This window comes from Phalacrocorax carbo, chromosome 1 (assembly GCF_963921805.1).
Source record: "Phalacrocorax carbo chromosome 1, bPhaCar2.1, whole genome shotgun sequence".
NCBI classification, from domain to species: domain Eukaryota; kingdom Metazoa; phylum Chordata; class Aves; order Suliformes; family Phalacrocoracidae; genus Phalacrocorax; species Phalacrocorax carbo.
In genome coordinates, this window is record NC_087513.1 from 28,095,901 (window position 1) to 28,111,489 (window position 15,589).

At 39.2% G+C, this 15,589-nt stretch overlaps 1 protein-coding gene across 1 annotated transcript in view; it reads right to left on the reverse strand.

Annotated features, from left to right (window-relative positions):
* Positions 1–7,556: 7,556 nt before the first annotated feature.
* Positions 7,557–15,589, reverse strand: part of CAPZA2 (capping actin protein of muscle Z-line subunit alpha 2) — a 31,998-nt gene continuing 23,965 nt past the window's right edge. The window contains exons 8-10 of the mRNA XM_064446924.1: positions 12,232–12,303; positions 9,456–9,518; positions 7,557–8,547 (exon numbers count right to left, since the gene is read on the reverse strand). Coding sequence (XP_064302994.1) covers positions 8,407–8,547; positions 9,456–9,518; positions 12,232–12,303 — 276 coding nt within the window. The 3' untranslated portion in view covers positions 7,557–8,406. The remainder of the gene's footprint in view (positions 8,548–9,455; positions 9,519–12,231; positions 12,304–15,589) is intronic.

A 15,589-nucleotide genomic window follows, 5' to 3' on the forward strand; every position in this document is an offset into this window, starting at 1 on the left:
ACAGAGGTGACTTGCCCAGCGTCAAGGGTGCTCTGCGCGCCGGTGAGAGCAACGCATGCAGGGGGTAGTTACCTCAGTGGCTTTCAATTCCTTCCCTTCTCAATATACCGTGCCCTTCCCACACATTGTCCCTTAGAAACAGGACTCGTTTTATTTCCTGTTCTGCTATTTAGCCCTTTTCAAAAAGGAAGACTTTCTTCTGCTCCCCCCACTGCTTTTACTAGAGATATTTGTATATTTTTCTTGCCCTCCCACCCCTCAGAAAATTAGCTGTTAGGCCTTTTCCATCCTAAGATATACACTGTTCCCAAAATATTTATCTTTTCTGTTTTGCACTTTTATCTTCTGTGTGGAGATTTTAACCCTTAGGAACCCCTCTCCTACAGGCTAGCCCAACTCTGCTCTGGCTAATTGGTTTTAATAGCATACCTGCCCCTCTGCTGCTCCAACAGGAATTATTCCATCCCATCTCGGTTCCAGACAAACACACATCTGATGAAACCTCATTTACGTCTGACTCCAGCATTGGCCTGCTTCACTTTTTGTTTAGACACAACCAGTGCAGCTAAAGAAGCCGGTTTGCCTTCATCCTGCTGACTGAATCAGTTGCTCTGCACGGCAGCGGGGAACAAGAAGATGAAAACCCTGGTCTCTAAGCAGGGGGCTTCACCCGGATGCTTCCATTCTTCCCCCTCAGCATTTCCTAACCTTGCTGGCAGGCACAAATGGCCATATTGAAGAGTTTTTTCCTTACAACTTCATGAATAGACTACAAGGGGTTGTGAGCAAAGGACGTAGTACTGGTTGCTGCTCCCATGTTTTCATCTTCTGTGGTGATCTCCACCACCAAAGATGGCCACGTGACTGTAGCAAACCCGTCATCTGCAGTGAAAATCCACTGTTACAGGTAACGTTGGAACCTTTCACTGGGTCCGCTTCTTTCTTGGTAACTGATTTTTCCCAGAACAACGACCCTCGGTTGTGGGATTGCCAAGGTTGCATCCGCTACTGCCCTGGTTCTCAACCTTGTCATCATCTGTGTTTTGACACCAGTAACTGGGTTACCACACTGTGTCACCAGCTACAGTTTGGGTAGCAACTTTACTACATCTGGAAGGATCTTACCAGGAGGGTGAAGTATCAGGTAGCTGGATTTGGGAAATTATGTACTGGCGCTATCTACCTTCTTAGTTTACATTCAGGTAGAGTAACTCTGGTCACACTAACTGCTGGTAGGACTGCAAGGCACACAGCATCCAGCTGAAAGAGCTAAGGAGAGGTAGACAAGTTCTTAAATGGAAGATGATGGCTTACTAAGTTTCATAATGAACTGGGACAGGACACCTACTCATTACTGACTTTAACAGATTCTTTTGCACAGAATCAGTTATGTAGCAACCTCTGCCTTTGCCTTGCAGCAAAGCCCTGGAACAGGAACAGCACTTCAATTCTTTGTGAGCATATGGCATTTACTTTCTTAGCAGCATCTCTCAGGTCTAGCCTGCAGCTGAGCTGGCTCCTGGCATCTGTGACAGCTAAAGGACTCTCCATACTCAGTGCACGCCTACAGGAACTTTGAACAGGCTCTTCAATGACACAGGCTTTTCTGATACTCTTGTGAGAAGTTCTTCTTGGCTTGGTGGAGGCTGCTACCTCTCCCTACACACAGAACTGTTGGGACATACAGAAAATGCTTGCATGGATGTTACACCAGCTACTGTCCTGTCTTCACCAGTGCATAGCAGGAGAGGTGACATGCACTTCAGTGCTTCTGAAAGCAGGACCAGTTATCCCCCGGACCCCTAGCTTAGGCTGCCTTGTCAGTTCTGACTGGTCAAGTCCTTTTATTTTCCTCCACATAGGAAAAAAAGCAGGAAAAAAGCATGTTATGTGCTTCCTAGCACAAAACGGTGTGGCACATTTCGCCTCCTCAGTTTTGACTGACATCAATGCCTACAAGGTGCTGCTGTAGCAACTGCCTGCTGTTGGTACAAATATCCCAGATAACAAGGATACAGCTCATCGCCCTGGACAAGTTCACAGCAGCCCTTGACTCTTCGTTCCAGGATGCTCTTAGCTGAAAATCCACTTGCTGGCTGGTCCTCATCATTACAGAACAGTCTCATTTTTGTACACCCTCAGCGCCTACTCTGTCAGCAGAGAAGGGTAACGACAGGGACACACACCTAGCAGTAGTTGGTTAGGGGTTTTTTCCCCTCCTCAGTTTAGCATGGGCTTTAAGTTATACCAGAAATCTTCTAATTGCTGATGAAGACAATGGTAGAGAATATTATAGCATTCAAGGCCACAGAGAACAAGAGGAAATCCAAGTATTATGTTAATATCGTGATAACCTGCAATATCACAAGGACTGAAATGAACAATATGCAGTGGAAAAAAAACTGCTCAAAATGAACAGAAGCGAAAAAGCAGGATGTAGAGAAATTACTTAAAGTATTGGATTTCGTGGGGAAATTAGAGTTGCTGGATTCAGTCTTTAGCCTAAATGCTACAGAGTCTGGAGACACTCTGCAAATACATAAAACGTGTTGCAAAGAAAACAGGAGCAAGCTGTTCTGTATGCCCACAGCTAAGACAAAAAGAGGTTAAGATGCAGCAAGGAAAACTAAGCTCTTCCTAGTATCCACCTTAATACTAATAATACCGAAGCCCTACAAGAACTTGGAGAGGAACGATAATCTTTATCATTAGCAATTTCTTTCAGAGCAGTCAAGTCTCTGTCCTGCCACATATGGTCAGAAAACATAGAAGCCAAGATGAGCTTTTGGTTTCTGTTCAAGGGTTTCAAGATTTCTAACACCACTATTGTTCAGAAATCTTCCAGTTGAATATCTAAGCTTTGAAGCCTTTATCCACAACCGCTTTTTGGCCAATCATGCTTTTGCTGCCTCATGTTCCTATTTTTACAATGAAGTGAAACACTTGCAAAGCTTACCAGTTTTACAGCATCTGAAAGCTGGTTTAACAATGCAGCATCACATAAAAGGGAAGGAGGAAGCAGATTTTTCTTCCTGCTATTTATTTTAAAACTACTCTTGAAAGCTCAGATTTCTATTCCACTTGCTTGTGCAGGTATTAACCTCAAATGTCACAGCAAAGCTGAAAATGTATTTTTAAAAAAATCTGTTAATCTTTTTAATATTATTTTGTAATTAGCTTACCCCTTTTCCAAGCCTCCTTCCCTAAACTGCCATGTAACTTAGAAATTTTAGTGCAGCTAGGCCAGCAGACAAGAGAAACAGGTGTTAGGTCACTATACAAACAGCAGGTCTTTAAGAGAAGGGTCACACAGGCGTTTGGGGCAGCATCCTCAGGAGTTTTGACTGGGTTGAGTGACTCTGCTGAGACGGGAAGATCAGCTCAAGCAACACGCGAGACATGACATTGCCGTTTGCAAGGCAGAGGCTGAGGGACAGCACGCGTACCCAGGCAGGCGGGCAGCAGAGGCTGCAGCTCACAGGGCGCTCGGTACCCAAGACTGCTGTGGTGAGTGCTCCAACAGCCTCCATCAGACCTGTGCTCCCAGAGTGCAACCTTAATTGAACCGAACCTTTCCTCGTTTGTGTGGCATCAGGCTCCTGCTCTCCAGGCTGCACAGGGGATCCAGGGCTGGCATTTGGGCCCCTCGCCGCATGACTGGCCCTCCTGGCACCCTCACAGCACAGCAAGAATTTAAACATTTCTGCTTTTGGGCACCTAACTTTTAGTACCCAGCTTCTGCCACAGATTCCCAAGCCAAGATAATACGCACCACCATCCAGTACCCACAAAAGCCAGCACGCTGGGCAGGGAGGCAGCTCAGGCAGGTGGAAGGAAAAAATTTTAAATCCACTGCAGCCTAAGAGAATGAAAGATGTTTTCCTGCACTTGAGAGCTTGGGGCTGTGATTTTTCAGTTAAAGTCTTTATGACCCTATTTGCAGAAGAGGAGATTTTCTGGTTTCTTTTAGCCAGCTGGTTTTCTTTCAGCCAGCTGTATGAACATTTGCTCCAGGGACACGGAGTCCCTTCTTTACCTCATGGGACCAAAATGCCCTTCCCTACATCAGAGGGAAGTAGCCTAGGTTCCAGATGTACCACAAGAGGTAACTCTTGCCGTAGCAGGCTGTTGCACCGTAACTGGCAATCCTTCTGAGGACTTTTTTACTTGCTAAGAAAGAAATGGCGAGCATGTTTTTCTGAACGCTCCCTCACAACACTGCTTCTCTTGCGCTCATAGTGTTGTGCCAAAGCTGCAGCTCAGCCTTCTACATTATCATTCCCAAGTAATTTCTGAAATAATCTTGAAGGGTAGCTCAGACTGAGTTGCATGCTGAGAAACTACTGTTAAAGGAAGTACTCTTAATTCTTTTGCTGGTGCCTAGAGCAGCTGTACCCAGTATACACCTGACACTGACCTGTGCTTAATATTTTTCATTATTAGCATGCAGTGGCATCCCCCCAAACCAACCAACCAAACACTCCTTTGGCAGGCACATTTACAACCCTGTAAGCTGTTTCAGATCTGAAGTTATTTCCAACTAGTCAGGTGTAAGTCCTTACGTGCTCCTCTTGGCTTAAGGGGGGAAAAAAAACCTAACAGATTTGCCTCTGCACAACTTTATTGATTTGCAAGGAAAAGATGCACAGAAAAGTCTAAACATGTTTACAGAATATATCCTTTAAGGCAACAATTACCACCTTCATCCTCTCTTGTAATGATCACATTGATAACATCATGCTGAGCAATACCTGCTACAGGTAAGCCAAGCACAGCAGCAGAGGAAAATATTGCTAATAAAAAATCCCTACCAAGTATTAAGCATTCATTTTCACAGAAGGAATAAAGTACATATTCACAGTTCCTTTCCTTTAGCTATGGAAAAAAATTGACTTTTTTTGTTTAAATCTGATGCAAGTTTTCCCTTAAAAAAGATCAGAGTTGACACTGTCACACAGAAATTGACACTTAAACGTTATGACCAAACTAAGTTTAATCTAAACCTAGTTTACAGTTGCATCAGAGGAAGAACAGTTTCAGTCTTTCCAGTAAAAGAATGCAACAGAAGCTATGTCTGTGTCAGCAAATAATTCAGTATGATAGGAGTGAATCCACAGAATCAAACAGTTGATGTTCAACCTCTACGCCTACAGTATACAGAGTCTGGAAATGTGAAGGCCAGGTTCAGCCTGATCCTCCAGACATCGCAACACATTGCTGTGGACTCACATCACCGTTAGGAGCTGGGGGGCATTTGGTGCACACCCAGAGCCCCATTCCCAGTTTAGATTTCTCCAGAAAAAAAGTGAACTCAAGAGCACCGAAACCGCTTTGTCAGCCAGACCAGTATGTGGCAAGAGAGGGGCATTTATTTACTCCCAAACTGTACAAACTACATCACTGCCATAGATGCAGCTGGAGCCACCCCCAAAAGAGAACACATCTGTTCAGATGTTCGGTCTCATACAATAGTTTTAACCCTGGGCTGAATGACCATTTACTAATGACCTGCGTTGCAGTGTTCCCAACTGAACCAGCCGGCAGAATTGCTTTTGGCGTGTAGAGCATAAGAAGCAGTAGTGATGCAACCAAAATTACAACAGTTTTTAAGTTTCATTCTACCTGCAGTATGAATTAAGACAGACATATTAAAAAGGGGCTACTCAGGAGAAACTGAAAGCACAATTGTCACTCCTGTTGCAGATGTTCAGAAAGAACAATTGCTTACTTGCATAAGTTAGATTCCTTCGTATAAAGGAGCATTGAGATGCATAAGATGTAATACACTTCATAAACGCAAGCATTTTACAAGTCCACATTACAAGCCATAATGTCTAGTACATCAACATTCCACAATACAAAGCTTGTCTTTATATTTAAAAATAGAATATAAACAAACAGTAATTCACATTAAGACAATTGCCACAGCAAAATTTCTCAGAGAAAGTGCTTTACCTACACAAAATACCCTAAAGCCTACCAAGCAAGCTCTAAAGTTCTCCAATTTAACAGGGATAGGGGAGAAGCAAAAAAAAAGGGCAAGTGACATCCAAAACTTTGAGAGAAATCAAGAACTCTAAATGTGCCATGTGCTTCAGCCGATACTCAGGTCAGCTTCATCTGGGGAGTCATACCCCTAAATATGATACAGCACACCATTCTGAAAAAGTAGGAGAATAATTGATTTACTTGTAAATTGCTTTATTGAAGCTATAACTTAATAAATTTGATGTTCAAGGTGTAAAATTATCTCACAGACTAAAACACAACAGGAAAAATATAAGCAGGAGAAAAAGATGTAAGTAATACAAATCTACTTATGTCAACCTACTGGTAGAATTGAACCTGTAGGATGCTATTCTTTGAGGATAAGGAATTAAGACTATCGCAGGACTGAATAAACAGAGAGGGAAACACAGTAATAGAGTACTTCACAGTAAAATACCTCTTTATTAGGAATATATTTAAAACTAGCTTTTTATTTCAGGTAAGAAAAATAGCATTCTGACTTTTAGCCAGTGCTGATTCCGGTCATACTCAATATTCTAACAGCTAGAAAAGTTATTTGCACAGTTGTTGCCCATTAACCGTTCTACTGTCTTTTTTTTTTTTAGCTTGTTCTTAAATATGTTGAAGAAATTCTTCAAACAAGGTTTGTATTTAGATCTTTGTTAAGATTGACAAGCTGACTTGACAGTGACTCAGCATTCTTACTAGCTCACATAGAGCTTTTATAAGAACAACATAGGTCAATAGCTGATCTACGAAAACAATTAAGAGGGCAACTCTCCAGGAAGACTGCGGCAGAACAAATCCCACTCTCCTACTATACAGTTTAATACTGTAAAGTAGCAGCAATTTCAAGAACTTCAGTTAATTCTATACCCCTTTATCAGAGAGCACTGAAGAACAGAAGACAGGGGTATTGCTATTACAATTCAAACAGTAAACTACTTTGTGTGTACATTTTTATACTCAGTACAAGTCTAGACTCTCTCTTGCTGTGCTGTAACTTAACAGTTTAAGGTAATGAATTGGATCATGCTGTAAACAAAGATATAAAACCTTTGTGTAAGCTTTACTGGTTCAGGAGTGTGCATAAACACCTGCCTTCTAAAAAAAGCTGTTTAGTTTTCCAACATGAGTGTATCATTTGGTAGCATATTTTAAAACAGGTTTTCATCCAATTAAAAGTGAAATCTATGCCTTTCACAGAGCATTATACAGCATTTGGAATGAAGTCTGTGTGTTTAGACACCTGACGTCCATTTTCAATTGAGAATTATCAGACAGAAAAATGTATTATTTTTGGTCTTGTAATTTCTTCCATCCTCTGTAGCCAATATGAAGCTAAAAGATATCTGTTTTAAGCAGACTTCCATATGTAGATGTTTCTTAAATGCAGATGGAAACAATGGACGGTGATACTAAAACAATCTCCAAATGCACCGAGAATAGCCAATAGGCCACAAGTTTGTGGCTGTTTTAAGCAGTATTTTACAAATATATAGGAACACCAAGAATAGGCTATATCAGGAAGCAATCTGATACTCAAATAAATAGAAAATTTGCATTTTAATGTCACATTGAATTTTAGTACATTTCAATCAAAAAAAAGACAGACAGTAATGAGTACAGGATTATATATATTACAATATTCCTTGTTATAATACATTTGTGGCTTTATGATAAAAACACCTCAAGGGCAGATGGAATTTGAGCTCATTTAAGTAACTGTCAGGAACAAAGCATTAAATGCATTTCTGAAATAAGTACTTTTATTTAATTTCAAAATCTTAAAACAGCGTTAGACCTTGGCCTTTTCTTAAAAAAAAAAAAAACAAAACAAAAAGAAATTTGGTTACTACGGAGCTAGCTAAAGAAGTATTCTGAAAGGTTTAAATGATGTAGAAAATGCTTTTCCCAATTTTACATACAATGAAAGGATAGATGATTTCAAAACCAGCACCTATTGCTAACTCCATGTTGACCTTGACCTAGAAATGCACGTTACTGATCTCGACAAGGAATCCAGCAAATTTTGCAAGTTGTTCATTTCACATGAAAGCAAGAGAAAGGGTTATCATATGCAAAAATATTTTTCAAACTGTTCTTAACATGTAATTGAAAACTAAAGGCATGGTCTCTTCATCATAAAAAAATAAAGGTACAACAGAAACTCTAAAGGAAGATATTCAGCTATACTGAAGTTGCAACCCTCTGAAAAGAAAGAAAAAGGAAAAAAGTAAATTAGCTAAGCTTTGTGCTCTAACCAAACTACTTACAGTGATTTTCAATGGCAAAAGCCCATGCTGACTGGGTGATCTGACAGTTCCAAATACTTCTTGTAATAATTCTTATTTGTATACAAGGACACTAAAATGATCCAGTCATGCAACGTTCACTTTAAGCATTCTGCATCTCTTTTCCAATCTTATAGCTAAGGATCTTGTTCCAGTCAATCTTGGTGCGGGTAACTGGCAATTGTCGACGTAAGGCCTTGAAAGTAGTGTCCGACATAGTCTGGTAATTCTCACTGATAGCAGTCTGTTAAACACAAAGTCATACAAAACAAAGACACATGAAGAACAGAACAAGGATGCTATATAAAAAGTTAAATGATTGACTAGTCTGTTACATCTTAAACAGGCTTAATAAAAATACACCAAATTAAAATATTTTATGAAGGAAAGCTGTTAGACCTCGATTCAAACTATGAGAAGAAAATTAGCAAGACAGGTGCAATAAACCTGGCTGTAGCTTGGGTGTTTCAGCAAACCAGTGTGGTTAATCAGCAGCATGGATAAAGTGCTGATCAGAGTTAGCTCATACATCATTAATTTCAGACCACCAAGCCTTCCACTGTTTTTCCTGTGGTGGTGGTAAGAGTCAGTCCGCGACACTGTATGAACCTGAATATAATGCATGTGATACATATATATTAGATTTTTATTAAAGAGCATTTTTTTAAAAACTGACAGAACATGGTACCTGAAATTTTCCTTGTGTTCAAGACCTAAATGAACACGAATCCACTTATACAGAGGATATCTAGAAGTTATCCTTTTCTAACTTTAAAATGACTAATTGAAATGGATGATGCTTACAGTCATATTTAACAAAGCTGTCTAACAGAGTAGCTTCTGAACAGAATCTGTACAAAAATTCCACTTAAGCAATGCGTTAATACTGAGAGATTAAAGTGCCGATATTTGATCACACTAGGAACTTTTCTGCTCTCAAAAAAATGCCTTCTAATGTAATGTTAAGCAGGTAAGTACAATCACCAGAAGGTATGGGAAGGGAGGATGCAGTTAGCAGCATGTAGTCTATTTCTATGGAACTGCATTGTCTTTAATATCAAAAGCTTGCTAATTATAGAATACTAGCTTTGGTCAAGAATATAGTGATGTTATACATGTGAGTAAGGATACAGGGTTTTTTTCCCAACGTACCTGATATTCATTTTCTGCAGCCTCTACGATTTTTATAAATTCCTTTGCTGTCTGGGCTTCATTCTAGAAAAAGAGCATTTGAATTAGGTCTGATGTACAGCATGACTCTAAAACCAGTTGGATTCTGTTTATTCCTATAGTTAGAGATGTCAGGAAGACTCCACAAGAACACATGACCATTTAGTGGCTAAACCAAAACTGAACAAGACGTTAATCCAAAAGGCATATATCACATTATTATTATAATTATACTATTATATTAAAAAATAAAAACAGTCCACCTGCAACAAGCATAAAGATTACCGCGGAGCTCATTAAAATATGGGGATTTAAAACTCTATGGTATGATAAGAAGACATATGGAACAGAATAGCATTTGGAAATATGACAATGCACACACACAAGTCTCTAAAAACATACAGAGTATGGGTATTAACATTAGTAATGTTAAATTTCTAGTACAAATTCAGGAAAAGTTGAAGAACACCAGCTAATCCAGAAGCATGCAGAATCCAAAAAAGCAAAACAAATTTGTTCACCTCTAAACATTCTGAATCTGGAGACTAAGCTGAGGCAAACACTAGGCTTTATATATCTGATCTTCTAAAACCATTCCCAAGTGCATCTTGCAAAAATCAAGGTGCAACACACCACCATGTCCTAATTTCATCATGACTGATAAACAGTTTCTTGGCTTTGGGCCTCACCCTTAAGTATGCAAGTGTGTGTGTGTGTGTGTGTGTGCGCGCGTGCGTGCTTCAAAAATTTAAAAATGACCCGTCAGTCAATCTGGAGATAAACGTAGCTGAAGGGCTTGAAGGAAGTCTCAAGAAGGAAGTGGGGGTTCATGAATTTTGAAACATCCAACCTGACGTTGGAGACATCCCTAAGGGTGCTTTTGCAGATGCTGTTGAAAGAGAGGAGTGTTCTTGCCCCATGTGACCCCTCGTTCCTACAAAGGCAAAGACTGGGAGAAAGCTATGGCAGCTTCAGCTACAACTGGTTCAAAGTTTTAGTGAAACTGCGCCTAGCAGCTGTGAAAGCACTCCTGGACACCGCAGAAAGAGGTGAAGGAGGCAGCAGAGACCAGGTAGAACAAATGAAAGGGTTTTGACTTTTCAGTGAACTGAGGCAATGATTTCAAGGGATCTGCTAATGAAAGGAAGTATTCAGGGGTATGAGGTCTTATTTGGCTCAGAGAGAAATTGGGGATAAGAACGTAACCTACAGCAAAACTATTCATAGCTCTAGCAACAAGAGAACTCTTCATTTATTTCAGTTGTGCCTACTGATGGTACAAAATTGTTTCTTTGCCAAACAACAAAAAAGGGAGTCACTGGGGTTCCTTTCAATCTACCTACTATTCCTTCTGTGTGAAGTAAGAACCTGTACAGCCTCTGTCCTCTATGAAGCTCAAAGCCAAGGCTAAAAATTGGTGACCAGCAACATATTTGCTTTTCTTCTAGCAGGAGGTAGGAAAGTTAGGAAAGTTATGTAAAAGGTATTTTTCTATTCATTGGTCTTCTGCTGCTTCACTAAATTGTGGAACAGGATTAGGTTTCTTTGGAATAGAAGGTGAAGAAAAAGCCAGTCTTCTATTGCTTTATGAAATTGCGGAACAGGATTAAGTTTCGTCCCAATAGAAAGCGAAGCAAAAGCTATTGAAAGGAGAACAACTTCTACATAAGCTTCCCTGAAGCAACCCTCAACTGAATGAAAGACTAAACAGATCCCTTCGCTTAGGGGGTCAAAAATAATTTTGTATCTACAGCTTCAGAAGCATTATCAGTTGGCACCACATTCCCCCATTCTTTATGGTGCCATTGCAACTGGAAAGCCAACAAGCCTTGCTTTGTATTAACAAACAATGTTCTTTATTGATGAATCGAGCTTTTGAGCCAAATTGGTCACTACTAGTCATTATCATTAAAATACTTCCACTGTTCACTTTTACAATTTCCCTTTGCCAGTTTAACCACACTGGCTTAAGTTTTATTAAAGAACACTCCAACAGAAAACGTTACTGTTTATAAACACTACCTCTAGTAGGCAAGAGCATTATTTCAAAAGCAGTAGTTGTTCACGTTGCAACATCACCAGCTCTTAAAGGATACATCTGGTACTATTCCCAAACAATTTTTATTTCTACTCTGCTCCTCATTACAATAATGATCCATTTGGAAAGAAGTTGAATAAAATTATGTTTTGTATTTAAAGCGTGTTATGCTTCTCAAACTGAAGCATCTCTGAAAGGGCTTTTTGTACAGAAAAGCAAGAGGCTGACAGCACCAGTTACAGACAGGGAGGAAATGAAGGGAGAATACCCACTACTGCTTCTCAACTGGTAGCATTTGTTTACTATTTTTAGCATACTGGTCTTTTCCCAACAAGCAAAGGAGGTGATCCCCTAAAGACTATACCAAAGTGGGTTATTATAAGACAAATCTCCTTCTTACTAAAAAATTAATTCTATAGGTCAATCTGCAGACCAAAGTTTAAATACAAAAGTGCAAAAAGACTGACAGCAAACTAATTAGATTTACAAATTTAGCTTATATAAGCCACATGCAAGCATACTTTTTTTTTTAAACAGCAACTACATGTTAGGTGAAAGTAGTAAATACTGCATACAAAATATCTATAAATTAGAACATTAATTCCTATTCATGCAGAAGAGCAAACTGGCCTCCAAACTTCTGAGTTTTTCTAAGCTTGCTTCTTTTTAAATTAAACAGTCACTTTGATATACACGCTAAGGTCTTTAAAGTTCACTTACAGACACGGTTAGAGAATCTTGTATGTCTTTATGGCTCACCAGCTGAACGTTACCATCTTCATAATAGTGAACCTACAGAAAATTAAACAAGAAACCTCATTAAATGTTGCAGACCAACAATATAAAGGAAAAATCAAAGTATTGCAGTGTTTATCAAAACAAACCTACATGAATCAAACAAAAACACACATAAAATGTTACATAGCAGGGATCTCACTACCCTGTACCAGTACTTAAGTGGTAGCTACAAATAAGACGGAGACTCCCTTTTCACAAGGAGTCACATGGTGAGGACAAGGGGGAATGGACACAAGTTGCTCTTGGGGAGATTCTGATTGGACACCAGAGGGAAATTTTTCAGTGAGGACAGTCAACCATTGGAATAATCTCCCCAGGGAAGTGGTTGACTCGGCCATGTTGGACACTTTCAAGAGTTGGCTGGACAGGGTGCTGGGCCATCTTTTCTAGACTGTGCTCTTCCTAGAAAAGTTGGACTGGATGATCCCTGAGGTCCCTTCCAACCTGGGATTCTGTGATTGCAACAAAAACAAATAGGAAAATCAAAATGTTGTAGAATTTAAATATTTTTGTGAGGGAATCGTAAAGAAGCTACTCTGGAAACATTTCTATGTTGATGTGCCTTAAATACTATTTCATGCAAAGAAGTTTAGAAACATAGCACCATAGAATCATTTAGGCTGGCAAAGACCTTTAAAATCATTGAGTACAACCGTAAACCTAACACCGCCAAGTCCACCACTAAACCAAGGTTTTGATTAACATCATGATGACAACGACATACTATTTACGTGACCTTACTAGGAACTCTTGAAATGGTGAAGATATATTTAAAATAAGAATAGTTTTGGCAAGGCTTCAGGATACTGTGAAGTTGTTTTCTAGGGACAACGCAACATGAAGCTTGCTCTTCTAGACTGGCCTGGTTTTGACATTTTCCTCTATTAGATAGAGCTCATATCAAAAGCTGGTATTTATCCAGACAAAGGAGTTATTTGGGACAAAGTTTGCCAAGGTTAGGTAACAATGCAGAATGAAATCTATTTACTCTTGAAATGTTACATCTACAGAACAGGTTCCTTGATTATTTTGCAGGAGGAGTCCAGTAAAACTCTACCCAAGCTAACTTTAGTACATTTAAATTCAGCTGGGAAGGACCTAAAAACAATCAGTTTCTAATGTAACTGTTAGAAAGCTTAAAAAATGGGAAGCTATATATAAAGTTACACGTAATCATTCACAATAACTGATGCAGAGGAGTTATACAGCTCATTGACGTTTAAATACGTATCTTTAAAGATTTTTTTACAATTTTGATAAAGTCAACATAGTCAATGTAGCTGATGTTATGAGGAATTGAAGAATGTGTCTCACCCTATTTGGCAAGAAAACATTTTAATTTCAAGATTAATGCACAATACTATCATTTCATATACATCATGATCACAATGCATGCAAGAGACCCTCAATTTTATAAATAACAATAGAAAAACACGACACCAAGTAAGACAGCTATAATACCTAAGCAAAAGAAAGGTGTTTTATAGGAGAAACATTGTTTCCTATGATTCCTCTTACATTCTTATTTCGTTTATTGTCAAATACTTGGTTTTCAAGAAGAGGTATCACCCTAACCATAAAATAAGCTTCTTTTCAAATCAAACATTACTGGGTGAAACTTCTGCCAGCCTTTTTCAATCCAGTTCCTAAAAGATGAGAAGTGCTTACTCAGTGCAAAGTTCTGAGACCTCCCAATGAAACAGCAAAACCCAGGGAAGAATAAATCTCCCTCCTTCTCTGTCACAATTCACTGCAGAGGGCCCAAACCTCCGCTGTGCTCTGAGGCCAACATCATCATAAGCATGTTATCTGTCTCACTGATTCACATTCTTGGCAAACACTCAGGCCTAAAAACTTAAAGAGTCAAATCTAATTCTGGGTTGTGTTATATATTATACAAAATATGAGAAGTAACTGTTCTGTACTATACCTCACTGCTGACATCCTTCTAGAACGCTAGGTCTGTGTTCAGAAGACTACAAGAAGGATGATGTTTATGAACAGAACCTCTTGGAAAGGTTAACTAAGGAGGGATGAGAATGACAAATTATCTAAGAGATAAAATTAGTAATCAGTTCACTTAACAGTTGTTTTCCATGCACAATTGGAGCATGTGAAGCACCACCGGGAGTTAGTTCTAGTAAAAGACTGCTGTTGCAGTCTTCCCCTTACATATAATTAAAAGAAAACTAAACAATGGAAGAGATTAATACATTCTTCTATTTTAGAGTTTATTAATAGAATTAAAAAAAGGAAGAAATTGTGCAAGTGACCTTAAAAATACTGAAAAAATACTGAAGACACCTGAGGACAGCAGGTGATGCTGGAATTTTCCCCAACATATTCATAAAAGGTTTTATCAGAAACAGGGCAATGGCTGTACTGCTGTCAAAGATTCTGCAAATAACTCTGAAATTTCAGTACTCTGAAGGCTCACTAACGTTGTAGTGAGTTCATATTCTAGATAATTATTTTGCTCCTTAAAAATATTAAAGCACTTTTTTGTTTGTTTCAAGAGGGGAAGGGGGAACGCTCCCACATACACAAGTTCTAAAAATTTGAAACTGCTTTCAAAATTCCTGGATGAAACAAGTAATTCGTATACAAGCAAAAAAGTAAAACTTTTAATCACTCTCCAAAACAGACTTTAATGAATGTAAATAATGTCTTGATTAATTATGTGAAATAGTAATAAAAGACAAAATCAGCTGGTGCCCAAATTGAGATGCTAACTAAAACCTGACTAAATTCCCTGTTCAGGCTATTTTCTAGGCTACTGGGCTAAACCTTCCCAGAATTAGGTAGACACCTGCTTCCTTGTTCTGGAAAATCTCTTAAGACATTTAACCAGTAAGTGCATGCTGTGGAGAAAATGCCTGTTTTGCTGCAAGCTGGATTTAAGTGGGAGTTTACTTAGATTCTCCCAAAGTCTTGAGAAGCCTAGAAGTTACTTAGGGTGCTTACCACGGTCATCTTGACATAATAATGGCTGTCCACATTTTGACGATCATTGCAGTTGTTACACAATTTGCCCCAGATGGGAAATCAGATTCAGTCCCCCTGCTTTGGTGGATCTGAACGCAGCTTCCACATCCTGAAATAACATCCTAGCCTCAGGCTATGGCTAGAAGAACATTCCATTGCATCTTCCTTCTGATGTCAAGTCACTGAGCAGTAAGGAAGTGTAAAACTCATGGGGGCACAAAAAGCAGGAAAAGGGAACTTGACTCTGTCTTGTAAAACAAATAATAAAGTACTATGCTGAACACCAGACTGCACT